The following is a 26,952-nucleotide window of genomic DNA, read 5'->3' on the forward strand; positions in this document are numbered from 1 at the left end:
GGTTTCCGAGCTTGCAGCTTTGTTCTGAAATGCTCCAACACATCACTGCGTAGGTGGTCATTTCAGTAGTCTGGCACCAAACTGTAAATTATACCACAGTTATAGCCCTACATAATACCTGACACATACTTTATTAGCGATGTTGCACCAATTCTTAGAAACCGTAGATACCTACTGTGTTATGAAGCACGTAACAGAGTATTGTGGTCCTAAAGGGGAATTTATGATGCGACCACGGAGTAGGTAATGGATTGTCGACCCCTAAAATCATCTCGGGCCACAGGAATGCTTTATTTCAGCATCTCTTCATACTAACTTCCTGCCTTGAAAGTTCAAGCAAGGCTTTAGATCATCAGCCCATCCACTGTATTATTTTCAGTGACAGGCAGGGCTAATTAGCTTGTATAGCTATTGTTTGCACTACTTTATCCTCATTATTTCTTTGACTTGCCATGCGGGCAACAATTATAAAGCCGTAAGGACATGCAGAGTTATGCCTGGAATCTCTGGTCTAATTTAGAGGAGGCACAGACAAGAGGAGCACTGCTACTGCTAACCGCAGATGCCTACCTGACAGATTTATGAAGAGATTTCATGTGCTCGCCTGCCTTTCCTCCGTGTCCCGCGCTGCGCACGCTGAATTTAACAGCTGGCAAATAGGGTCCTGCGGTCCCCGTGCTCCCTAGGCTTCCTGGAATAACATACCTGACTATTGAGGCCTCGATTCAGAGTCACATGGGGATTTTTAGCTTATCGGAAAGGTAAAGGTAACGCATCTTCTAAGGGGACCAATGCTTTCCCTCCAATAGCCTCTTCAGAGGGTTTGCCCTAGTTTCCCCTTGGAAAACAAAGCTGCTGTTTAGCACTTCAGGTGATGAATTTCCATTTCACTAGACAGCTCGTTCGCAACAAGACTTCTGAAAACAAGGAACGTGGCTTATTCCTCCTGAAGCACTAAGGCAGAGGCTACCCGTTGTCAGAATTTAAGTATGGGGTCATCTACACCGTGTCACGCCTTGCAGCGAGCTAACAAGAACTCCTGTTTTATACCTACTACATCTCTATTCAAACAGCACGTAGCAAGGCAAGGAGAGGCGGCTGCGGGATGCTGTGCCCTGCCTTCCCAACCGGAGGGTCCCCTTCAGTTTCCAAAGCCGCATCCCCACAGCCCCCCTCCTGCTGTGACAGCTCTTCGGCGGAGACCTGCGCGGCTGGGAGGTGTGTACCGGCAGCTATTAGCAAGACTGGACGAGCATGTCTGAACTTAGATCCCCTGAAATGGGGAGGAGAGTACTCCACACCAGCACAGCTGGCAGCAAGGAGGGGAAATTTAAAGGGGGGGGGAAAAAAAAAAAAAAAAGCACATGCGATTGTATGGCTCTTGTGAATAGTTAAGCTGAAGCTGAGCGAGACTTTCTTGTGTACCCTTCGGAATTAAACAGCCAGACTATGGCATCTCTAAGTCTAATAAGTCAATCAAATCCACGGGAATAGTGGGCAAAAGATGAGGTGATTTGAGATTGGATGAAGCGAGCACAAGACACCTTGTTGCAGCATCTCAGGACTGGCAGGTCCCTTCCGTCAGCAGAGATCTGCACCTACACCAGCGTCACATCCATTTGACCATACCCTCTGGAGCAGTAGCTCCAACAGGGCAGAAAGGGTATTCGTTTACAAGGTGATGTAGTGATTTTTTAAAGGTTTTTTTTTTTTAATTAGATGTACTCCTGTTGTAGCTGAGACAAGTGGTGGTGTTCTCCAGGTGGGCTGCACCACAGAAGGACATCAAGGATGGCAATTTTGTTTGTCCCATGAATAAAGCAGGCCAGAAGGACAAAAAAAAAAGAGGTTCCGCACAGTTTGGGCAAGAAGAGTTTTCTGTGTGCTGTTTGCTCAAGTAAATGTACTTCTTGTAACAAAACAGGACGCTAAACACACATTTGTTGTTGCTTATTCCTGCTCCAAAGAGAGTTGACTGGCAAAGATGCCGATGTCCATCCTGCTATGGAAAGGGGCAGCAGCAGCACGTAAGATGCAACCATCCTGTGTCCCATCACCTGTACCTCCCTTTTGACAAAGCTTACTAGATTTGTTCCTTTTATGATTCTCAATTCTCTTTTGCGTACATCCTTCCATTCTATTTTACAGCTATACCAATGCGTACACCCATCTTACGTGTGTTTGAGTAAGAGCAGAACGTAGAACTGGGAGCGAAATGGCTTCATTGGGCTTTTTCACGGATGTAAACGACAAAGTTGGCAGCACTAACTATTTTTGTAACACAAACATGGCCGCACATATTTTATATTGTCTTTAAATAACAGATTCCCAAGATTGGAGTCCAAATATAGTGAAACTTCTACAAAGGACCACGCTGGGGTTAGAGCAAAAATGAGTCTCCCAGCAGAGTGGTCTTTAGTTAAAGGTCAGAAAAAATTATAATTGGAAGCCTTATTAAGATAATTTAAAATCCTGACTGTAGATGCCAGTTGATGGCATATTTAGCGCAGTAAGTACCTACGCTCTTATTTAGCGTCTGGGTACTTTTAAAGGCTGTTATAACCAATGTAACACAGTAGGAGAAGAGAGCTTGGTTTACATACACGAACTGCAGCTTTAGCTTGGAAATTCCAGTACTTTATAGACTTAAGCTAGACCAGATTGTTTGCTCGGGGTCTTTTTTTAATAAAGGGGAGGAGGGGATGGTATAAGGAAAGGATTATTTTAGCAAGGGGAAACATTTTCAGAGTGCAGACACGTGGGGTGCCACTCTAGAAGTGCAAAAGTCTGCACTCCTAGCGGGATATATTCCCTCCTTGTAGCCCACCCCTTGGCATATCGCCTGAAATATTGCTCCTATTAAATAAATCAAATGCTTTTGGAGTTCCTGCTCTGGCGTTCTTTACTGCGATACGAAAGGAGATTATTCGGGTTCGGAGGAAGATAAGGGAGAGCGTTACTTCACCTTCTGCTAATGCACAAGAGCAACGCCCGTACTGAGAACCCAGGTTTCTGCTGGCTGCTATCAGAACAGACAAATAACTTTCTTCTCCAAACATTTTAGCTCAGTTTTCCCGAGCCCATTGCATTCCAGCCGCCTGCCTGGCCCTATTGGAAGGGCCTCCAAGCCCAACCACAGCCTTCTGCGGCTGCGAGGGGGCGGCAGTCCCGGGGCGGCGGGCAGGACAGCCTGCCGGCGGGGGGTAAAGGCATACCCGCACGTGCGGATCCCGGTGGTTACGGGTAGCCCCGGCCTCTTCCCGCTGCCACACGGGTGCTTTGCCCAGCTGGTAGAGGCAGAAAGGAGGGATTTAGACAAGAAGCCTCGCAGCTCCGTGCCAAATCCTCTTCCTCATCTCCTAAAATCCCTGCAAACTGGCAACGCTGGCGCCGATGAGATCAGCGGTGTCTGCTGCAAACCGGCACGGCTGAGGGCTCCGGCAGCAGGGAAGCCCTCGCTGCCTGCGTGGCCCTCCCGGGCCCCAGGGAATCACCGGGAATTGCCACTCCTGGCATCCCTCCGCACATCATTCCTACGGACCTGCAGCGACAGGCAGGGCGGCTACAATCCCATATACAGTCAACGACACAGCACCAGCCTGATCAACAGAGACAAACCAGCAGTACCAGTAGCTATTTCACGTCTAGATGAACACGTATACGTATTTGTGACTTCAGTACGGATCCCCAAGAGAACCGAGCAGGCTGCAGGCAGGTTTTAGAGACTCCCTGTTGCACAGCAAAGCAAAACACAGCAGCTATATGCTATTTCCCTCAACAGAAGGTCAGTGTAGCAAAGAGCAGCTTACCTCCAAGTGCTTCCTGCCACCATCTAACAGGAGGAGATTTAAAAGATATGATTTCCAGAAGCATCTCAAATTCCACAGGCGAATCCAAATCTTTCCTGGAAAAGCTGGATCCACTCATGCCATCTCCAGGCCACCTTCTCCCACAGGCATCCAAAATCACTCTCAGTTTAACTCCATCAGTTTATATCAACACCACAGTCCCTGACTGCCCAAAATGGTAGCAAGTGGTTAAAAAAAAAAAAAAAAAATCTCCTCACCCACAAAAAAGGTTCAGAAAAATCTTTTCCTCCTCCAGAACACCTCCCTACAGAACCTTCCTCACTTTAAAATTGCTTCATAAGGTGAGGCCTTGGTGCTCTTTATATTTACTCCAAACAAGTGCATCCATTCCTTTTTCATTTTAATTGCTCTGCCAGAAGGTGTCTTCTAAATGAGATCTTAATTAGGAGAAGTAGCCTGTGGAAGCAGTGTATTGGATCCACCTGGGACAAATTGAAATAAATGTCCTCCCCCTCTCATTGCACTTCAATGTAGCCTTGATACTCTCTTCAAAAATCTTCTTTTACTGCTTGCTATTGTTTTCTGGCTGAGTAATTTAGAAGTCTATAGCTATATGCCTTTATTTCTGCTCCAAGTTATAAAAGCTATGGAAATATCTTTCTTTTCCCCTACAGAGCGAGGATTCAGTAGAGCGTTAAGGATGGATGGTTAGCTCCTGTATCTTCCTCTGTAGCTCAAATGCATAGTTTGAGGGTGCCCATTTCATTCCCTAGGTACCTATGCCATATATTTAACATATATTTAATAAGCTAAACCAACCTCACCCATCTCCGTCCTACCTAAGGGAAGAGGCAGGGTCCGAGCGGAGCCGCAGCCAGGAGCAGGCGCATGGTGTGGTAATAACGCGGCCCCGTTCTGCCATACACCAAAGATTTTAGTATCAGTTACTGCTTCCGTTAGCTTATTTTAAGACAACAATAAAGCAAGCAATGTGCACGCATGTGTGTTTAATATAAATGATAATCTGCAGAAGCACCATTTCCTCGGTTCTCGTGGAGACGTTGCTGGCGCTGGGCTCTTGGGAAATTCGCAGCGATGGAATTTTTTAAGAGTTTGGGTTTGTGCTCTCCCCCCTCCCACTTAAGTTATATGAAAGTTTTCTATTCATCATGAAGATTTATTGATTGTTCTAGGGCTGTGGGATAATTAAATATACAAAGGCTTGGCAGTTGTAGTAGAAAATATTCTTTCAGAAATGCTAACAATATGTTAAATCCAAGGAATTCCACTCCTAGTACTCCATGGGGTCATTAATAAGTTCAGTGCAGGGGATATAAATATACATGACACCATTTAAAAATCAGGTACATGACTGGACTATAGCTATTGAGTTTATGTCTCACTTATCCCTTAGTTACTAAGGTTAGTAACCCCTCCCCCTCACTTCCATTACGCTCATTATTTTACGGCTGAATAAAATCATATATAAATGTCATTCATGGGTTTTTAGTCTCACGAGGACTTGTGTGCTAGAATTAAATGGAAATACATCATTCTGCAAATATCCCAACTTTTATGGAAAGTAAATTCTTGCCACCCCTCCCCTCCAATGCTAACTGTCCGGCTATGAAACGGGGCTATCTGCCCTCCGAGTGAGATTTTATTGCTAAAATAAAGTAAAAATTGTTTTAAAACAAAGAACACACATCTTTATAGTAAAACTCAAGTTTGTTTTACAATTAGAGAAAAGAGTCACATGGTCCCCCAAAAAAACCCAAGTTTTTTATATATATATTTTGAAAATATATTTAAAAACATAAAAAACTCTATAGTTAAACATATATTATGTTAATCAGTACACTTAAATATAGCTTAATTATATTTACAATATGACGCAGTTGCTTTTAAATTTTAATGCCAATTTCAGTTCTTCCCAAAAACCATAAAATTATATAAATATACAATAAATATTTATGTTACACAAGGTGAATAATAGAGAACAAGGCCACAGACATTAACTTACAGTTGCAAGAGTCTTTACTTTAACACAGCACTAGGCCTGCTGACATGCATGATATACCTTTGTCACAAACAGACCACAGCAAGAGTTCAATTAAGTGATGTGAAAGAAAACCACCCCCACCCCCCCATCTCTGTTTTAACGAAAACTGCCAAGCCTGCGATCATGGATGCGTTAGGTCGGGCAGGTGAGAGCCGCGGGACTGCAGTTTAATTGCCAGCTTCACGTGCTATCGGTAGGCACGGAGTTGGCCTGTTACGGGGAATATCACTCTAGATGTAGCTACGGGACACAGATCTTCCGTGGGTTCTCAGCCCCGTCCCCGAGTCCCACGTGGGCTGCCCTTACCCCTCTGAACCTACTGTTAATTCTGCACCTCCCTCACCTATGCCAGGTGGGGACTGCTGACTTAAGGATGCTGCTGTGATTAACACGGGGAAATGAGGAACTTTATTTCTAGCATGATTTATGCATTAATACTTCTCTTTTGGAAATTCAATTTATTTGAACTGGGAATTATTTGACTCCTGCCTCTGAATTAGATTACTGTCATGTCCTAGCTACCATTTCTTTTTCCAGTCTAGATGAGTGATGTGTCTGTTGTTCACTCATTAGCATCATCCTTTCCTTGTCCTAAGCAACCAGCCCATTTTGAAGGAAGCCACCGTTACACCATCTGTCTTCTGTAGTTTAGGAATATTGTTGAAGTTTTGAGACATTTCAGTAAGGTATGGGTTGGTTGGTTTGTTTCATTTCTGATTTCTATGTGGGAGCTTGAATATCTGCAATCAATGGGGAAGGTTGAAGTTTGAAGTTCAGGTGGGTCACACAACCCTCTTCTTCGCACTCAGCGAGCGCGTGGCCGATGCCAAAGGTTTTCATTGTACAGCTAGGGTGGTTCTCCTTTGACAGCCAGTTATCCTAGCAAAGGGAAGCCCTTCTACCCTAAGTAGAAGAAATCACCAATTTTGAAGGTTAGCTTCCACCATCAGTTTCTACTAGTAATGACATAAACTCCCTGTTAAATATACTCTTCAAACAGAATTATTGTGGGGGAATCGTATTTCAAATAAGCTTTGCCCAGTCCAGGTTTTTATTAACTTGAACAGCAAGGCCGGCTACCTGAGTCCAGACTCAAAATCGAAAACATCCAGCCAATGCTCCCAGATGAAAGATGCCAGCACTGAAAGATGGTTCTGGCCTGAAACTTCCCTCAGCAGCCCTTTCGCAACCCCGCTAACACTGGGGCCGTGGGCTCGCCTTGCCACCTACACAGTCCTAACGGCGCCTTGCATCTCTCTCACCCTCTACCAGAGTCCAGCCTCAAAACTGAAAACATCCAGCTCAATGCAGATTCTGCAGCATTCAGAAGCAGTTACATTTTGCAGTGTTTTCCTCTTTGTTCAGCTACTTTTCTTCATCTACAGGAATTACAAATATAGCATCTGCCTTTGGTGATCTCACTAATGAGCTATTTCTGCCTCTCTGCCCACTGTAGTCAGTGCAAGTGCTATACACAGCTCTTCAGCTCACAACCTGCCTTTTTAGAAATACTTCTCAGGATGGTTAGAGGGGTAGCACAGGCTAAATACGTCTATCGGAACCTAAGCAACATTAAGCCAACTCCTCCGGCGCTTCCTCTTCACTTACTTCGAGAGTATACCACTCATATGGTAAGTGAAATATTTTTAAGACCACAACCAACATACTTCCAGAGGGAGGAAAGGAAAAAAAAAAAAACAACCCTCAAACACAAACAAACATGGTATAAGCAAATGCAGGTCTCAAAAGACAGCAAATAGTAATAAAAAAAAAAAAAAGAAAAAACCCAAAAAAGCTTGTTGCCATACAGTTAAATAAGTGCTGTCTTTAAGCCTGAAGTTCAACAATGTGAAGTGGAACATCACCATTCTTTTTCAGTTGCCTCTTTTTTTTATTATTTTTTTGTCAGTAGTTGGATTGCTATTGCAAACACCTTCACAACATACAAAAAACAAATTTGTTTTTAATCCAGAATAAGGTAATGACTTTTTTTTTCTTTTTCAATCTGATGGGAGTTCAAAAGTAAAAGAGAAACAGTAAAACTATGACAACAGCACCTTGACATTGTTTTAATTCCAACGCTATCAGAAGTTAAAAGCAGTAAACAGATATAATACTAACAGGAATAAAGATACTTACTGTCTAAAACGTAAACGGAATGTTTTGGTTCAATTTATTTTTCTGAAAGAGGACAGTTTATCATCAATTCACAATTGAAGCAGCATGCAATTTTATTCTTTTTTTTTAAACTTTTTATATTTTCAATTCTTGGCAACGGCGACAAACCACAATGTTATCGAGGAATGTAATGCAGACTTTTTTGTTTGCTTGGTTTTCTTTTTTTTTTTCTTTTTTTTTTTTTTAAACTTGTGCGCAAATGACTTTTGTTCCCCTTCAGGTCATGGATATGTTCAATAAATAGATTGTGGAACCACTGTACTGTATAAACTTCAGTTATACATGCAGTCCATAAAATTATTTTTTACTGAATAATTTACCCTGTTATGTATATATACAAATAGATAATTTTGTTTCAATATAATCTATACAACACAAATCCACTATCTTCCCCTTTTAATGGTTAATGTACATACACAGGAAGTGTCTATCCTTATAAAGCGCCAGCCGACTCTCTTTTTATTATCCATGGTGAGAGCTCTCACGTAAGACTGGGTAGTTCGGCACTGGGAGTTCCAGTGCCTCTTGTCTATGCCCCTGCAGCCCTCCTTTGTGTACCCCTTGGGGTTGCATTTGGTCTCGTAGAAGTATTGCTTCAGTTGGCCTTTGGGTACTGGGACTTTTTCCAGGACTGTGACAGTCGCCCCGGACATGTCCACTGCAGTCTTTTTCTCCGCCGCTGTCACCCACTCGCTCGTGCTGTCGCACACGCTCAGTTCCCCGCGGCGAGCTGGGTCAGAGTGGCGCCGGACCCTCATGGACATGTTTGCAGCATCCAAGTAGTTTTTGTACTCCTCGAGCAGGAAGAGCAGTGGGGGTTCCAAAGGCACTTGACTGCTTAGCATGACTCGGGATGTGTACAAGTCTGCATCCTTGTTTTCCTCACTGGGCTGGATGTCCTGGTCCTCATCTAGAAGCTCCTCTATGACATGTTCAAAAGTGTCCGCCAGCGATGTCAGTCCTCTTGAACCAGCATTGGGCCCATTTAGGCTCTCAAGAGTCCCGTGGGTCCGAAGACCTGGGTAAGCCAAGCTGCCTTGTCCTCTTACACTAGCTTCTTTCATCGGGGCAGCTTTCATGCAACTGAAGTATGAGATAACCATAGTAAGGAAAAGGATGGTCATCACTCTTCTCACTTGGTGGAACTGCGAAGGACAAGAACAAGAAAAAAAATTTATTGCTCCATCCCTTGTAAGTTAAAAATTCACCCGAGTTGTCATGAGACATTATGCATTTTCTGCAGAGACCTGCTGCATGCAGCCGCAACTCATTACCAGTGATAAAGCATACGCTTGTACAAGGGTATTCTTTGATTTAGAGTTTCAGATAAAGCATATGCCAAAGCTTAGGCAACATTGATAAAAGCAAGTCAGAGTTCTCACATGCCGAAGTCCTTCTGTAGTATTAGATCAGATACTATACAGACCCCTTATTTGTTGACTGATTACACCTATTTCAAGTAACAGCAAAAGCTGAACTGCTGTTTAGCAATGCAACATTCTGCAGTAAAAGGCAGCTTTGCAAGTGTGAAAGGCAAGACTTCCATTTCAAGTGCAAATGCAAATATTTGCTTTTTAATATCTCTCTATGCCGAAAATGCTTTGTCATTCTATCTACAAAAACCTGAACCGCACCAGGATAAATTGCATTTGTATTTTGAAAGCAACCTTCAAAACACAGGAAGAGGCCATACAATTCTGACGTCTTAGCAGGTCAATTCCTCATCTAAAAGTAGAAGTTATGTATGCATAAATACAGAACAAGAAAATGGTCCAGGACAGTGTGCTCACTACCATACTAAATTTGAGCTGGACAGATGCTTGCGTCACGTGAATGCCATGGAAGGGACCTGCTGGATTACAGAGCTGATAAGAGCTATACTGAAATGACAGTACCAGAACCACTGTACTTTCCCAGAGCCCCATACCGCCTGTTCTCAAATGGGCAAAGCATCTGTTTAAACCCAGTTAAAGTCCAGAGCTCAGCATGAAAACCAGAAGCACAACCAGCCCTACTACCATATTGGAACACAGAGCAGTTTGCCCATTTCCCTCACGGTCTGCCCCAAGTTCTGGCGCACGTTATGGGCCACGCTTTGAGGCTAATACGTATGCTTGGCTCTGTCCTCATTTAGCATGGAGGGGTAGCACCAGGAGTGCCAGTAAGAAAACCCCTCACCAGCCTTGGAATCAGCAAGACTCACTCCTATCAGCACCCCCAACAGCCCGGGACTGTCTAACTGCTCCTTCCCAAGCACTTTGCTAAGTCTCTGTAGACTGTATGTTCCTCAGGGTAGAAATTGTTTCCTCCTCAAGTGCAGAGTACACACTTAGGGTACTATTACAACAAGAACCCCCCCAAATCCTGCACTGACAGAGAGCTATGCTTTCTGTCTGATCCCAAGTGCTACTACAACATCCATCATGTCCAGTTGTTATTTTTCCTCCTTCCGATCCCTGCTCTCACCAGGTCTGCTTGCTAGAAAGCAATGGCGTTGTTCACATTTTTGAAGCAGCAGCTAATGCTTGTTTCAGAGCTTTTGAAGTTCATTCAGAAGTACCTCATACTTGGCAGCACTCATTGGAGTAAATGCTATTTCTGTTTGCCAACAGGGTGCTATGTAAAAAGCCTTACTTCATCTCCTGCAAATGTGCTGTGGGAAACTAGTACTCTTAAGGCTCGAACATGGAAAGACAATCTATCATAAAACATGCAAAGAAAAGGAAACATGTACTAGAAAGGCAGTGCCCAAAATGTAGGTCTCAAAGTTTACTTAATGAAGTCGGGGGTGGGAAGTGTTTGGGTTTGTGTCCGTGCCCCCCTCACCCCCAGCCCCCTACTAAACAACATTTTGGCTAAGAATCCTCTCTACTCCAGCACAACTCTTCCTTCATCCCTCCATCTCTTTTCCTGTTTAAAAGTGTTATTGTGGCATAGATTTATTAAGATTAAACAAACCTGACATCTGTGACTCACAGGAACATAGTGTTTGCTCTAACTATGCAGAACATTAATATTTTGCAAATTTTTTTCACCCTAGGATTTTTAAAACATTCTACAGGGAGTAATATCAGATTTCTTCCTCAAAGGGGAGGAAGAGAAACACTACAGAGATGATTTACAACACAAGGAAGAAGGTTATCAGTCTTCCTTTATCAAACAAGGAGAGACAAGACAAGAGGGAGAAGGGGTGGTTTAGCTAGCATAGAAATGCAGAGCCAGTGGAACAGGCAACAAATAATATTCATACACTCCCTCTTCTGAGAATTGTTTTATATAAAACTGAAGGGGAAAAAAAAAACCCAAACACCCACATCACTCTCTGACCACCAAAGCAGTGAACAGAACGCAGATCTTCTGGCTCCTGATCAAGTTCCTGTTATTTTTATTAGAGTAGTGCCCAGAGGTCCCAGCCAATGTCTTGACTCTGGAGGACAGAGTCTGTCTGGGCACGTAGTACCCCAAGGGGCCTTCCAGTTTAAAAGAGAGGACACAACACAAGAGGCACCAAGACAAGCACAAAACAAAGAGAAGCTTGCACCCATCAGCTAAATACACCAGTTGGAGGCTGAACATTTGCTTTTCAACTTAGGTAGGTGAACAACAGATAGAAGGATTCCTGGACCAGGCCACAGCCTTCACTACTGTCATTGGGCTGTTCACTTCTTACGGTAGCAATGAACTTGGAGGGCTGTGAAATGAATAGAATAGTGGCTGTGCAACTTCATTTGCATGGATATTTTTCTTACGAGGCAGAAGACAGGGCAGAGAGGTACAGAGAAACCTCACCTATTGACTTCAATAAGCCCTCAGCATCCTCCCCCAAAGGCTGGTTGGTCACCCGATCTAACAGTACTTTATACCTCACGTTAAATTAATCCTTCCTTAATCAATGTTGCCTTCCATTTAGGAAGGAAACTGCTGTCAAGCTTGATCGATTTACATCCCATCCAATGACATATGACCACCTCTGTTATCTAGGGTAGCAAGAAACAATGTACGACTAGGCTCTGAAAACCAACAACTTTAAGACAGCCATTATCCACGTAAGATGCTGATAATACACAAGAAAATGTGTTTCCCTAAAAGCCACCCCTCTTCCTCCCCTTTAAAACAGTAGAAGAATATGTCAAAGTAATCTTTCGCAGCACAGACACATGGAATATTGTTAGCAAGCAAACACAGATCAAACATCTACTGCTACGTAAGTCCCAGACTAAGCCAAACTGTGCGAGCAGGATGTGAAAAGATTATTCTATCTTGACAGTGACTTGAGCAATACACACAGTCCTTGTCTTTGGCAGCGAAATGATATCAAGTGATTTAATATGAAAAAGTAGTATTTTAACACCTAGGAAATCTCTTCATTTTAGAAGCCACAGCAATTTCTAGTAGCAGCTGCTCAAAATCTACTAGTTTAACATGCTATAGCATAATAAGATTTAAATCTCACTTCATGGGTAGAAACACACCACCTTTCAGCTACTGTTGAACTGACTCATGAATGCACAGCTCATCTCTTACTTAACGAGGCAGGACTAATATCCCAATGTAGCACCAAAAAGGTCATTTGAAACACTTTGGATGGCAGCTTCCAGTCCTTTTCCTCCCGCTCCCCAACTATCAAACCTTCATGATGTTGCAAAGATTGAAAGATACCACCTGTCCTGTTACAGTAAGTGCCTTATAAACCCCAAACACTAACAGATTACGTACACCCTTCGGATTATGAGGCAGTCACTGTGTCACCCCGCATGGAGGCAGAACCGGGGTGGGAACATGGGAGAACTGCTGTATTTTCCTGTTTTCCCAGCATGCCACTACCGAGCAAGGAACTGCCACTTTCCATGCTGGGCACATCCACCACTATGAGGCCTTGCATGGAGACGCCCCAGCATTTCTGTGTCCACCCATGCCTGATGCTACCCTGGCAGACTGAGCAACTGTTTCCCACAGGGGCTCATCAGTGCTGAGTATTTCTTAACTGGAGCAACCTGGCTGATACCGCGTGTTCGGAGGGCATCAATACAACCGAATGCCAGACAAAACAGAGTAGCCATGGCTACTTTTAGTCAGAAAAGCAGCTAGAAAAATACAAATAATGTCACTGATGATACAGCCTCACTCTGCAGTCCCATCATACATCCATCCTCTCCCTTCTCAGCTGTAGGAGGTTCAGGTCTCTACTCCCCACCTTCTAGGAACACCACCACTTCTGCACTCCTCCTGTTCAGCTATGTCACTGGGCATAAAAGATCAAAGACTTCTGTAGCAGGGGGAATCTTGGTTCAATTGCTGCCCCATAGACTGTTGTATACACCTGCTAACTCATATAAAATAGATATAAGCTATTTCAAATAGAAGTATGCTGAGACCTAGCTTTAAGCTACTCCCTCAGGTCACACAAGACGTCTCTGTCAGAAATAACATTTGAGACTGGTTTCCTGAACAACATCTATTCTCATGGCTGCAAGAACATCCTTCCTTCTCTCATGAAGCGTCGCAAAGCTGAAGCAATGAAAAGAGGTCACCCACCATGGACCAGATCTCAGGAAGATGTGACCTAGTTTGTACTTCAATAAAGTCCATACAATTACAGCTAGAATAAGGGCACATAATTGTGGCAGTCGTCTCCACTAATGGGAAGGAGGCTCGTTAGATGAAGGTCATGTCAATTATCTACAGCTAGTTTACATATGCAGTCAATTACCTAGCTGTACTATTTATTTCAGTATTTGTATTTAATGAGGATTCACCAGTTAATTGTTTTATTTCATTATTTTTAGTTATTTTGAGCAGAAGTGTAGCAGTTTAACAGGTTGTATTTCCAGCAGAGAGACCCGAGGAACAGCTATGAACATGTACTTGCTTTTCTGCATCCTGATATGTGCCATGAAAGTTGAAATAACTTTCTGTAGTGAATAGATTCATAATGCTTTAATCTCCAGAAAGGAGTGTGCGGTGGAAGATAAAATTAGCAGCAAGAAGACATTCATTTTCTGCCTTGCCATTTTCTAAGACCTTTATACAAAAGTTCAATTTACTAAATACTACTGAATGGCACAGGCATGAGTTCCTGCTCTACGCATCATTACCGGAGTGTGTGAACAGATACCAAAATGGGATGCATGTCAGCACATGATTTGCAAAGACTAAATGTACTGAGAACAAATAGTATTAACCTTTAACACATGCATAACTGGATGTCTGACGCACTCCGGTTATCCTTGCGGCTATTTATGCAGCAAGCTATATAATTACTTTTTATTACTGAAAATAAAGCGCCCTCCCCCCCAATACATACACATGCACACCCACACCCAATTTGTATTCTTGTAAGTTGGTTCTTCATGTCAGGAAGAAGAAACCCATTTTATTTTTATTCTCTCTTGTTGGTTTTCCCTGAGGTAATAAAATCTACTTAGCTATAATGCCAGAGATGGCAGAGACTAAGAACCATTTCGAAGACTAAGATAAACAGCAAGCAAATTTACAAGTAGTTTGTAAACTACAACTTTTAACATGAGAAATTTGCTTTCATCTTATGTTGCTAACTATTGCCTATGGTACAGCTTCTGAGAGCAAGGAAACTCCAGCAATGCCTACATTGGCTCTGGAGAAGTAATGCATCTGTTTAAAGCACTACAAGGGGGTTTTGGGGGGTTCAAAGGTTTTATCGGACTCTCTCCCCAACGCATACAAAAATCAAAACTTCTCCTGTCAACCAGAGGTGGGAAAGAACCCAAAGAAAATAATGGCAAATTAATAATGCCATGACATTGCACTCTGGATCTTTGACAGAGTTACATATCAGAGTTTCCTACAAACTTTTATCATACCTTTCTGGACACTCAACCACCCATGCAAAGGGCACACTTGCTTCAGCTCTGAGAAGGAGAATTCAGCTGCTTTAATGGGCGTAGACCAGACAGTCTCCTCATTACAAGCATGCTTATACTTAAATTGGCCAAGTGCAGGACTACGAGGAGTTCCCGATCACATTTCTGTCAGATGGATCTCAGACCCATTCTGCCCATACCAGCAAACAGGCAGGATGAGTTCTGGCAGGATACACAAGAGAAGGAATAGCAGGCCAGACTCACAGATGATACCAGAGCTTTCAGAGAGACAACACCCATGGAAGAGAACAGATGTGCACTATTTTTATGCTTTTACAATGGGAACTGATTGTTGACCCAGTGACACACGTACTGCCTTTCCAGCTGTTTGCGCAGCATCCCGCACACGGGGCGCTCAAACTGCACGGGGGTTTGCAATCCCTAGTGTAAAGAAAGAAACTCAGGTCCAAAAGGGTACTTGTGTGCACACCACTATACATATCAAACACAACATGCTTTACCAAAACTTTTTTTTTTTGGCCAAAATTTCATGTTGAAATACCAAAGTATGCAGGGAAAGTCCCCCTCAAATAATAGCACTACCAGCAGGTTTGTTTTTGCTCATCAGGAGTATCACAGGTAGATTAACATGCCATACTCCTATTGCCATGCCAGGAATACCGTACACTAGGGACAGGACTTCCAAGTCTAAAACCTAAGCATTAGCAAATTCCGATTTCAAAACTGACTTCAGGCTTGGAAAACCGCATTAATCTGTTTTAGAGTATTTGTCAAGATACATGCATGCCATTACTGTGTTCATTCAGAAGTAACATTATGCAACCTCTGTGAAAGGAAAGTTCACCTATAGAATAGGCTACCTACCCCCCCCCCCAAAAAAAAAAAAAAAACGCAGAAAAACAACCACAAAACCATTCCATGAAATAATTACTCTGTGCCAAGATACTATCTGGTTCCTCCATGGGAGCAGATAATTACAGTTCTCCGAAATCACTTGCTTCGATAGCCACTAGGGCTTTACATAATGCTAATTCAACCTGTGCGCAGAAGAACATTAGGGCAGAACCTCAGACCTTTGAGCAGCATCTGTGGTTTGTCTCCCATTTCACTAGGGCGCTTTGGTACGAAATACTGTGCTGAATCGTCACAGGACTAAGCTCTTCTGCCAAGTACACACATGAAGCTCCCACTGAAGTCAAGGATAATTGGCACCCGAGAGCAGGAACAGAACGGAGCACGTTGCATGCAAACTAGCGTGAGCTGGATCCCTCATACTGTGACATGTGTCCAGCAGCCTTGCGACAACCCAGAAGCTGCTGTACCATTTGAGCTTGGATCTTACAAGTGCCTATAAACTATTGAACAGCATGTGAAACATCCCACGCAGCCATCGGTTCTGCAAGTGGCAAGCTTCCTAGGACCTATAGAACATTATGCACTCAACAGGAACATAAGTGAAGTTTATCCAAGGAAAATCAATGGTTAAAAAGCATAAGCACCGGATGGAGCAGTCACCCATGGTTTGGGCAGGCAGTGCTTTCTCTAGAGCAAGGGAGGAGAGTAAGGGCTATACCCATTTGTTGCAAGACTCTTACCTTTGCTGAGACCCTGACCCTGTGTGGCACTGCAGTAAGAGAATACCTTGCTTTTAGCCATAATCAGTCCTTGAAACGAAGGAGATCAGTACGTTGTGATATGCACGAACCAGAAACTGGAAATGCCTGTTGTCAGAGCCCTGACAGGTATTAACAATATGCCTGCATTTGCCAGTGGTGTTATCAGTCATCTTTTCACTGCCCGCCCTCGTGTGTGGATTTCTCTCAACACATGCTCAGTCCAGTTGTTGGCACGGCATCTCCATGGAAATGCTTTCCATACACAGGACAAGAGATAAAAGCCTACACTGAGGTACCAGAGCAGCTTCTAGGTGTATTCAAAGTTACATGGCAACAACCAGACCAGGAGCAGAAATCTGTAAGTTTGCAAAGCCACCTCAATCTATATTAATGGAATAATGAGGAATTTGTACTGAACAAGGATACACTCATTAGGAATCTAACCCACCTCACTGGGCAGCCAGCCCTGCATGTGTCCTGCTGTGACAATGGCTTTATCTTTGGAGATAACGCTGTTAGAAAATTATGTTAATATAGTAACATAACTCTATTGAAAACACTTTGGCAAGAAGTGCTCTTTCACCACTGATACTTTACTATGACAATGCAGCACACCACAGATTTCACAGCATTATAGTTTTCAGCTTTTTTTTTTCTCCACCTTCTAAGTGGTTTCATGTCAAAACAAGACTTTTGCAATTGCTATGCCTGGTTCTGTGTCCCTAATCTATCTTAAAAATTTGGGGGCCAACTTCAGCTGGATTCAATAGAGGGATACAAGTTTCACAGACAACGCCATTTCCATGGTCACGTGTTGTAACTTGCATGCAAGTGGCTGAGACCCACCCAAATAAACTCACCCCCTCCTCCATCCTTAGTCAGGCAAACACCAGTATATGGGCTTACCCACTTACAACACTGAGTATTGCTGCTTTCATTTCACAAGATCCATAGACAAAGAGGGTTTGGAATTACTAGAAGGGGTGAGGAGGTACATCTGGCAAAGATGCAAGTATCTGAAAACAAGCTTCATTAGTTGTACTGCTCCAGGTACAAACATTTAATGGAACATAAAGAAAAGGAAAAACCTGCAGCTTTGCAGGAAAAATTAATTTATCAGGCTCCTGCCTTCTCCTAGCTGTATAATGGTGTAATTTCTTTCACAGAAGAGTATTACACTGCAATTCCTGTGAATTACATGGACATTGGGTCCTTCCCCTCCCCAATTAAAAATGCAGTTTACCTGGCTCGTGACCTCTCATACTTGCCACCAGATGTAACACTACATTGTGGCACCATGCGAAATTATTTCCACAAAAAATGTTGAGGTTCATTGAAGCAGTACATTCTAGTGGACCCAATTCTGGTAGACACAGTCACTGCCTGGTGTAAATCCGTAGCGCTCTGTTCATAGATTTATACCAGCTGTAAAGGTGGTCTAGTATTTATCTGATCATAAAATCAGATATGACCAACACCTAAACTATAGCTAATAGCTGTATCATAACAAAATCTGACAGGTTTCAGCAAAACAGCTTCTTCACACTCAGGACTCCTGAGGGATACATGCATATTTGGTAATAATTACACTTTAAAGAGGATGAAAAAAAGCTTTCTAGGTGTGCAGACTATATCCTCCCTTCCCCCACTGATATAAGCACATAAATAGCCCAGACATGCCTATAAACCAAAGTATGCAAAATCCAGCCCAACACCACCTAACTTTCCTCTGCTCCGCACTTGGGTGTCTTGTTTCATGCACACACACCCCTGCTGAAGAAAGTGGCTTTGCTGCCAGCATACTGTTCTCACTGTAAGAGCCCTTAAGCTCCAAAGGGTAGGTTTGTATATGGGATTTCAGTCATTAAATAAACACTTCCTCAGAAAAACTTCAATACCTGTCCCTTCACATAAGCAGATCCTACTGCCCTGCAAGGAAGAAGAGCCTCTCTTCAGATAGCTGGGGGTGAGGGGAAGAAAGAGAAAGTCAAAGAGAGAAACATTAAATTACCCAATTAGTCTGTTGAAACCAGCTAACTGTTCTCCCTCTCCCAAATCTCTGCACAGCACGATATATTATCTAGAAGTCACCATCCGATTCAAAATCAAAAGCAGAGCTGTCTTATCAGAGATAATTAGTAGTTCTAGAGAAGAAAAAAACCACTTAGAAGTTGCAAGAGCAGAGAGACCTGGTACTTATGCTGCTGTGACTCTACACTTGTTCATTTCTTGGAGAACACAACTATCAAAGCTTCCAAAGTGCTTTGCAAACATTGACTCTCAACATCCTTAGGTGAGCAGGGACCGCATCAGAAATCCTATTTTCCTTCTGGGTAGGCTGAAGCCCATAAAGACGTTTAAACAACTTACCCCAGATTGCACAGCAAGTCACTGCTGAGCCAGGGGAGCCCCCACTCCCAATCCCTCACTTCAGCCGCTACACAAAGCTGCCTTAACCATATGTATCATTCACATATTTTGCAAATCTCTCGATGGTAACTTAGATGTCTAACCCAGAAAGAGGCAGGGCAGCTGATTAAAACCTTAGGGGTATTATTTTGAATACATATGCTAGCTCACTTCCATCTGTGTCGTTAATTAGTTCCTGACTGTAGGTTAAATGTAGGGCATGTTGTCACGAGCCCAAGGTGGGGTGGCAGGACCTCCTGCTATTGCCATATGGCTTTTTGTTTCTTCCTTCATTCTTCAGCTTTTAGCCTCATGCTTCTAATTTGTGGGCTCAACCATTATATAACAAAGAACAACAAGAAAACAAAAACTAGTGTTTAAAATAGAAACATTCTCCACCATTAAAACCTCTAAGAGGTTTGATTTGAAATGCAACATGTCTCATCCAGAGGCTGCTTTTACCCACAGCAAATTTGCTATGAAATTCAGGAAAGACCTATTCCCATGGAGAACTACTACTGCACAAGTAGGTATTTACCAGCCCTATGAACACAAGCCAGGCAGCTTGCCAGGGACCAAAGGTCAGCCTTAATTTGTATAAAATGGAGAAGAGCAAGGCTATGCCTACTCATAATACGGATGCTCAGCCCTTCCAGGGGATGAAGCCAGTGTAGCAGCACCATCCCCATCAAAACTATGAAAGGAAAAAAAAAGATGACTGACTTCTGGTCATCTTTTTCCCCCTGATGCATCTCCACAGATGCATCTTTTTGTTAAAAATACGTATGGCTCAGGACTGTCCTCAACAAAACTTCGGATCACATTTTGAAGTATGCCTGAACATGACTAATTACAAGATAGGCAGAGTAACAGCAGCTCCCCTGCAGTCATTTTCTAGTGAGTACAACTTGAATACTAACAGGTCTGGTGGTGCTTTGCAACTGAAGACTTGCTTCAAAGTGTTTAATTTGGAGTAGACATGGAAGTTATTTATTGTGTTTTCTAGCTCTCATTGCATAGCTCTCCTTCCATTAGCTAGAGGCAGGGGAAATGATTTCTGGTATTTCCCAGCATAATATTCTGTAATTTTTGTAACAGTTACAGGAATCAGAGCAAGGAAAAAAAAAATACGATATCTGTGTTGAACAAAACTGATTAAGAACCAGGTGATATGACTTCATGCCTGAGAATTATGGAATTCAAGATGCCTCATCTAGATTTGTCAAACTGGGAGGTAGACTTCTTTGAAGGCTTAGACCTCTGCGTAGTGTCTTAGATCTTATTTCTGCTGGGGTTTTTTGTTCCTTTTTTTTTTTTTTTAAATGGAGGCACAGGGAATTTACTCACTTATCCTTTTGCAACATCCTTGTTAATCATTAACATTCCTGCTACTTTTGCAGTTACAATAGCAGAAAAGTTTTGTGCTGGGGGCAGCAGATATGAATCATTAGTGCAAAACAGAGAGAAAAGGACTTAAAATGAGTCTTCCAAGGAAGGCTGCTTTGTTCTTTAAATTCAGGTGCCAATCATTAGCTTTTAAGGGGAAAACTATTTTCAGACATTCTATTGCTAGTCATTACACAAAATTTGTATTTCTGCTAGAAGATGTAAAGCAGCACCTGCTTGCTTATCCTCTTTGCACCATTTCATTGGCAGCAACTCACCAACGCCATACCAGTAAGTACCCTGCTGTTGTAACGAGACATGAAACATCCTTCTTTGCCTCCCATAGAATAAAAACAACCCTGACATTAGCTGCCAACAAAAAAAATAATCATGCCATTGCCATAAACTGTAATGTTTATAGCTGGAAAAGCAAAAATGGAGAACTTCAGATGTGTTTATTTCTACTTTTGGTTCAACCCATTATAAAGATAAAGGGCAGTCATGACGTTCAGCAGCAAATTCATACTTCACCACAGTTTCCTGGCATGGGTTCTGGTTAAGTTACCCTTGCCAGCTTGAACTTGTTAATGGCTTTGCTTCCCCCTTCAACTCACACTGGCTTTCAGTACAAATTCTATCAAATAGCATTTCTCTCTTGGCATTTATGGCTCAGTCAAACTGGATTATCAACTCGAAAGGAATGTAAATAGCAAGTGAAGATCCAAGTCTTAATGCAGGCAGCCAGCAGGCACAATTATCTAGAAATACCGCAAAACAAATCCTGTCGGTCATCCCAACAGTGTCCATACACTTCTGTAGTACGGTGACAGCTATGACTAAGGGGAGGTTGGTTTACTTACTAATCCAGCCCTTGAATAAAGTTTAGATTTCATTTCTTTTCATCTCCGTATATCAAGTACTAAACGCTCACCGAGAGCGCCATGGCCAGAGAAGAAGGGTAAACTAAACCATATGGATACTAAATGCTGCAGCAAGCTTAGAAAGTAAATGGCATAACGGACTAAGGAATCCAGAGATCATAACCTTTAATTCCTTGATCTAGACAATACTGCATTTCTCCAGGAGCTGTTATGTTTAAAGAAAGCAGTGTTTTGATCACATTAGATAAGGCACAACGTGCACTAGAATTGGCACAAGATTAAGCTTAATTCCCTTTTATAAGATACATATTATTAAAAAAAAAAAAGCCTTAGTCCTGTTCTTATTGTTACAGCCTTAACTGCAGCAACATGCTCCAAGTCTTTTGCTGCTGTGTTAATAAAGAACACGTAACAGCATTTTGCTCAAGACTTTGCCTAGTTCAATCTTTTCCCAGGCTCCTCCTGCTATGCTACATGCGTGCAAGGGACTACAAGCCTACCCGTAGCCCAGTGCGCGCACTGGAAAGGCTGAGGCTGGATGTGGAACTCCAGGTGAGCCCAGGGTAGTTTTTCAAACGCTAGTTTGGTACAAGAGCTCTCTCATACACCCTGATATGGTACGAACCATCTGCAGTTGCCTCCTGACTTGAACAGCAAATACCCCTGTATCACAGCTCCTCTTTTTCCCCAGGAAAACTCTGTTCCCTCACAAGCTATACATTAAGTACTTATCCCGATATACTTTACATTGACAGACTTAAAGTATTTTACAAAGTTATCAAAACCATAACCTGGAAAGATACGCAGTACATGCAACCAACTAGTGGCTTGCATTTTCAAGGTTCTGAGAGATGGAAGTTCTCAACTCCCACTGAGGTTTAGTTGTGTTGGGTTTCTTATTCCACTGGGCATATGATAGCCATAAACTAGCAGTTGTTATAAAAGCCCCCAAAACATACTGTGTCTGTAAGAGTCAAACAGAAATAATTGCACATGAAATTATGAGTTTAGTGGGTAAAAAAGGTACATTGCTTCTCTTTGTAAGAAGTTTCTCACAAATTACATAGACAACAGTACATATTCTCTCCCAATTGCAGAGGAAGAACCTGCTGTAGCCAAAGATTGAAAAATCAGCAGCCGTGAACTCAAAATAGGAAACTACATCCTAAGAACCAAGGGGCAGATGTAAAAAGTGTATTCCATGCTTGCAGATTTGAGGTAGCAACAAATACCTACATACGCAGTTTAACTTCAGTGCTTAATTGTGAAATTGGGAAAATCCTGGATCTAGTGAAATCGAGCTGAAGGCTGCCGAGTTGATACATTAAGAAAATCAGATTTTTTTTCTATTCCACAAAATATCTACTAAAGGACACTCCCTACCAAGCAGACTTCAATGCCAGGGTGGGGGCACCACCCCCCACCTCAAATCCTTAAGGGACTAGTTCTACATTGCACATTTTAGGTGCAAGCTTTGGACACACTACCAAGTCTCACCAACAGCTGTAACAAGCCAATATAAGTTTGACTTGCAAATAGTTCTTCAGGTGTAGTCTAAAGTTCAGCCAGCAAATGATTTACTGAAAGCGATCCTTCTTGTTCACCTATTTGAGCTGCGCAAGAAGACTGTATAAAGATTAGTTACCTACATCACTAGAACAGGATTCGCAGGTACCACCTCAGTTACAGGGTTAACTAAAGCCCACATGCATACACTAACCTTACCCTGCGGAGCAAGAACAATTGGGATTAGCAGCCTCACTCATCTTAATTGTTCAACCTCACTTGCAAGAGCCAGCCATAGCAGCGTGTTTAGCTCCTGCATCTCTAGGTGGCGGTAGCTGCTCAGATTTTGAGATACCAAGAGCTGCTTATCTCAAATTTAGCAACCAGTATTCCTCCCATCCTCCTAGAATTGCCTTTCCTAATTTGAAATGTGACCCCCTCCCCCATTTCTTCATAATTTATAGTAGTCTGAAGCTGAGTCACAAGGATTTCTGCATTTTCCTAACCAAGTACACAAGAAAAGAAGTGAACTGCCAAAGTATTGAGGTAATTTATAGCGTAAAGCATTGAGAGCTTCTAGTCGATCAAAGGACTCAGAGAAACAAACATAAGAACAATCATGCCTTCTGTTCTGTACAAATGCCACGGCCAGAAATAACTGTCCTAATTAACTGGTTTCAAAAAATGACTTCTCTGAAAGATACAATATTCTTACCGAGGAAAGTATACAGCCTTATGGCAGCTGTCACCAGGGCATGAAAATTCACTAAATGAAGTTTCCTTTTGCTTCCTCTGGTTGTCCATGGTACTCATCTTCAGACAGCTGTAGCCATTTGTGATGCCTAAATTATGCTGTAATGGGACGTTCTGCTACCACTAGTATCAGTGTTACTAATGGATTACAATCACATCAAATCAGCATCATTCCAGCCAGCCCTCTGTTCACAATTTATAAAGGGTAGAAACTGTGCCTGAGATGAGACTGGCTTTTTTTTTGGCAAGACTGTTGCCTATTTAGTCAAGTCCATAGCATCTTCAATATTTCAGACTGTTTCGTGCTGATTGTTACTTTTGGGTGTAGCAGTTGAACTCCACCAGTCTATAGCTGCCTGGTAATTAGGTCCTGAATGTTGAAAAGGAGAAAAATAAGAGCCTGGCCCTACAGATCACCTATACTTTATGCACATGACTTACAGCCAAAGATAAGACTGAATAAGGAAGGGAAACAGTAAGATTTGTAAGCTGACAGCCAGTGGGCACAGCCTACCAGCCCCATCCCAGCTCGTACACCAGGCAGTTTGCTCCGTACACACCTGTACTGCTTCCAAATGGTGTACCAGGGAACAAGAGAGCTGTTGGCAAAGCACCTTCCTAGCTGGAACTGAAGACAGTAGGTTATTGAGCTACCACTTCATTTCAGCAATACACAAAAATAGCTTTGCTTTGGTGCTTTTAAAAGCTTCCTTTTAAAGGGTGTTCACAGCTAAGCATTACCAAGAATGCCAGTGTATGAACTGATCTAAGAAATGATTGAGAGTTTCCTAATTAAGCAGTGTTTTAGCTATTCAGGAGGAACCAAACGCTCACAACATATGCTTGAAAACAGGTCAAGACAAGTTAGCAATTAACCTATTAAAAGCATATATCCTCTTCTAGTGGAGCCTACACCAATTCACACAATGCCTAACGTGAGATTTCTAGTGTAGGCACAGGGCACATTCTTAGAACAACGTTTCAGCCTTTTATACAAACCAGGAAGGCAGATATGGGAAATACTTTTTTTTTTTTGTAGTAGGACCACACTTCTTACACAATTCACTCTGAGTGAATTGTTTCTCATCTTCATACAGGCTTACCCACAGAAGGGATGAGAGGGTCTCCTACTCACAAGCCTCTCGTGAGCTGCTTTTATACCTGCACCCTGGCAGAGAACTATTATCTGAGCTAGACGTGCAGTTTCTTGTGTTTTCCTCACTGTAAGAGCAGAGTAACAGTTGCAGGAAGTGCTACAGGTACTGCAAGGACTTTTAACTGCAGCTGCTTTCAGCTCAGCATTGTCACTATGTGTAAAGCCTTAAAGCAAAAGCAGACATCCTTATTTTCCACTATATTCTTTCACATTTTAATGAGTCTTTAAAATCCTTTGCATCTGTGCACTACGTTTCGTAGTATTCCAGCATATTGTAGTACTCCCATAGCACTACACTACAACATAATGCCTTCATGTTTAAAAGCACGCTGCTTGAAATTAAACTTTTTTTCAGTTTAGCCTTACTCCCTCCAAGATAAAAGTCCTTTCCCATTTTTCTCCACTGTTATATCTGGATTATTCAGATAAAGTGTTCTTGATCCTTCTGACCCGGTTTACCCTGATTTCACAGCCACATAACAACAAGATCTACCCTGCTGCTCCGGAAAGCAGAAAGCACTGGCAACGTGAACAGAAGGCATGCTACTTACAAATGGGTTTTCCCAGCCGAGGTTCAGTGAAGCTGAACATTAAGTGGTAGTACTACAGCAGAAAATTGTTGTGAGCTACAGAGCCCTGTAGAAAGGCTCCTGTATCTACTAAATAGCTGAAACGTCTATCAGCTCCTTCAAGGTATTTTAGAGTTGAAACGGAGTCATTGCTTTGCCCCGAGACCCAGGTGACAGACGGCACTCTGTCCTGCTGCTCCCGCAGCGGGCAGGAGAACATCGCAGTTTGCCTTCTCCCTTTCCCTCACCCCGGGTTTGTTTATATAGCCAGTACCTTGTCGCTCTGCGTGCAGGGAGCCGTAGAATCCCCCTGACAGCCGCCACCTCCTCTTGCATGCCAGACCGTGGGATTCACAGCCCAGGTAGAGCTAAGAACATCCCCTCTGCTTACGTTCTCCCACACCTAGACTAACTCTGGGCCATCACTGGGGTCAAGTTTTCACCCAAGCGCTCGCAGGCAGTGGTCCTGCTCTGCAAGCGGAGCCATCGATTTGTACCAAGGCGCTACCTGACACAAACGAGCGGGACGCACAAGCAGAGCAACAACAAACCCCTTCGCTTCTGCTAGCCAACAGCCATTCAGCCAAACTTAGTGCCATGAGAGCTGCTCCTGTCCACGAGCAGGCAGCTCGTTGCCCGGCCCCTTGCTCCTATCTAAAGATGACCAAGGAAATTCATTTTATGTACTTATCGCACCATGAATTAAAGATTATAGAAATACTTGCTGAAGAAAAATGTATCGCCAGGATAGATTCTTTGCATTCATTAGAACTGTGTTACTAGAAACATAAATAAGTAATGACTATTGATCTCGCAATAGTCATAACCTCAGAACAGCAAACTACAATAAACTGAAAGGAAAAGTACATATTTTAACTGCAATGTACAAACCAAGATACCAATAGCATCTCTTAAAAATAAACAACCAAAGCAACCATGGCTGACAGTTGTAACACTTTATCCCATTTAATTTTTTTCTTTCTTTCTTCTTTTATAGGATTAGAAGCATAGCACAAGGCTTCCAAAGTATTCATTAAACCTTTGCCAACCAAATTTACCATCTAACGCCAATTCCACTCTGGCTGGAGGATAAGTGTTTTCCACACCAATGTGAAATCAAACCCAGCGGGTTTTGAGGACCAGAGGACCTAACCTCTCCCCTCTCCTCCTCCCCGCGCACCGCCGAGCGCGGACACACGACCTAGCCCAGCTCACATCGCCGAGCTCCCTCCTCGCCGCACCCAGCGGGCTCCCCTCGCCCGGCGGCCAGCGGAAGGCAGGACAGGCGGAGGACAAAGCCCCCATGGCCCCGGAATCCCGGTGAGGGTGCCCGGCGTGCTTCACATTCCAGCGACGGCTGCGCTTCAACAAGTGCATCGCTCCCCTCCCTGACGGCACCTCGCCCGCCAGCGCCGGGGCGGCGCCCCGCCGGCCCCGTCCCTCCCCGCCCACCGCTCCCCTCGCGCCCGCCGCTGCCCGCAGCCCGGCTCCCTACGCGCCCGCCCGCCCCACGGCGGGGTCCCGCCGCCGCCACCGGGGCCACCGCCCGCCCCAGCCCGAGCCCCCGGGGCGCCGCCGCTGAGGGAGGGAACGAAACGGGGCCGCCGCCCCGCCGCGCGCCCGCCGCCAGGGGGCGCCGCCCGCCGCCCAACGGCCGCCCGCCGCGCCCCGCGCAGGGCGCCGCCACGCGGGCAGCGCGCCCCGCGCCCGGCCCCGCCTCGCCCCCGCGCCGCCGCCGTCGGGGAAGCGCCCAACGGCCGCCCGGCC

The 26,952-nt window shown here is 43.6% G+C and overlaps 1 protein-coding gene across 3 annotated transcripts in view; it reads right to left on the bottom strand.

Moving 5' to 3' along the window:
• Positions 1 to 5,675: 5,675 nt before the first annotated feature.
• BDNF (brain derived neurotrophic factor) overlaps positions 5,676 to 26,952 on the bottom strand; it is a 43,138-nt gene continuing 21,861 nt past the window's right edge. For 2 of the 3 annotated variants that reach the window (XM_054827168.1, XM_054827170.1), the window contains exon 2: positions 5,676 to 9,194. In XM_054827168.1, coding sequence (XP_054683143.1) covers positions 8,433 to 9,194 — 762 coding nt within the window. In that variant the 3' untranslated portion in view covers positions 5,676 to 8,432. Of the gene's footprint in view, positions 9,195 to 26,243; positions 26,512 to 26,952 lie in introns of those variants that run through there. The other variant, XM_054827169.1, reaches the window with a different exon arrangement.

The sequence above is a fragment of the Grus americana genome, chromosome 5 (genome assembly GCF_028858705.1).
Source record: "Grus americana isolate bGruAme1 chromosome 5, bGruAme1.mat, whole genome shotgun sequence".
Lineage (NCBI taxonomy): Eukaryota > Metazoa > Chordata > Aves > Gruiformes > Gruidae > Grus > Grus americana.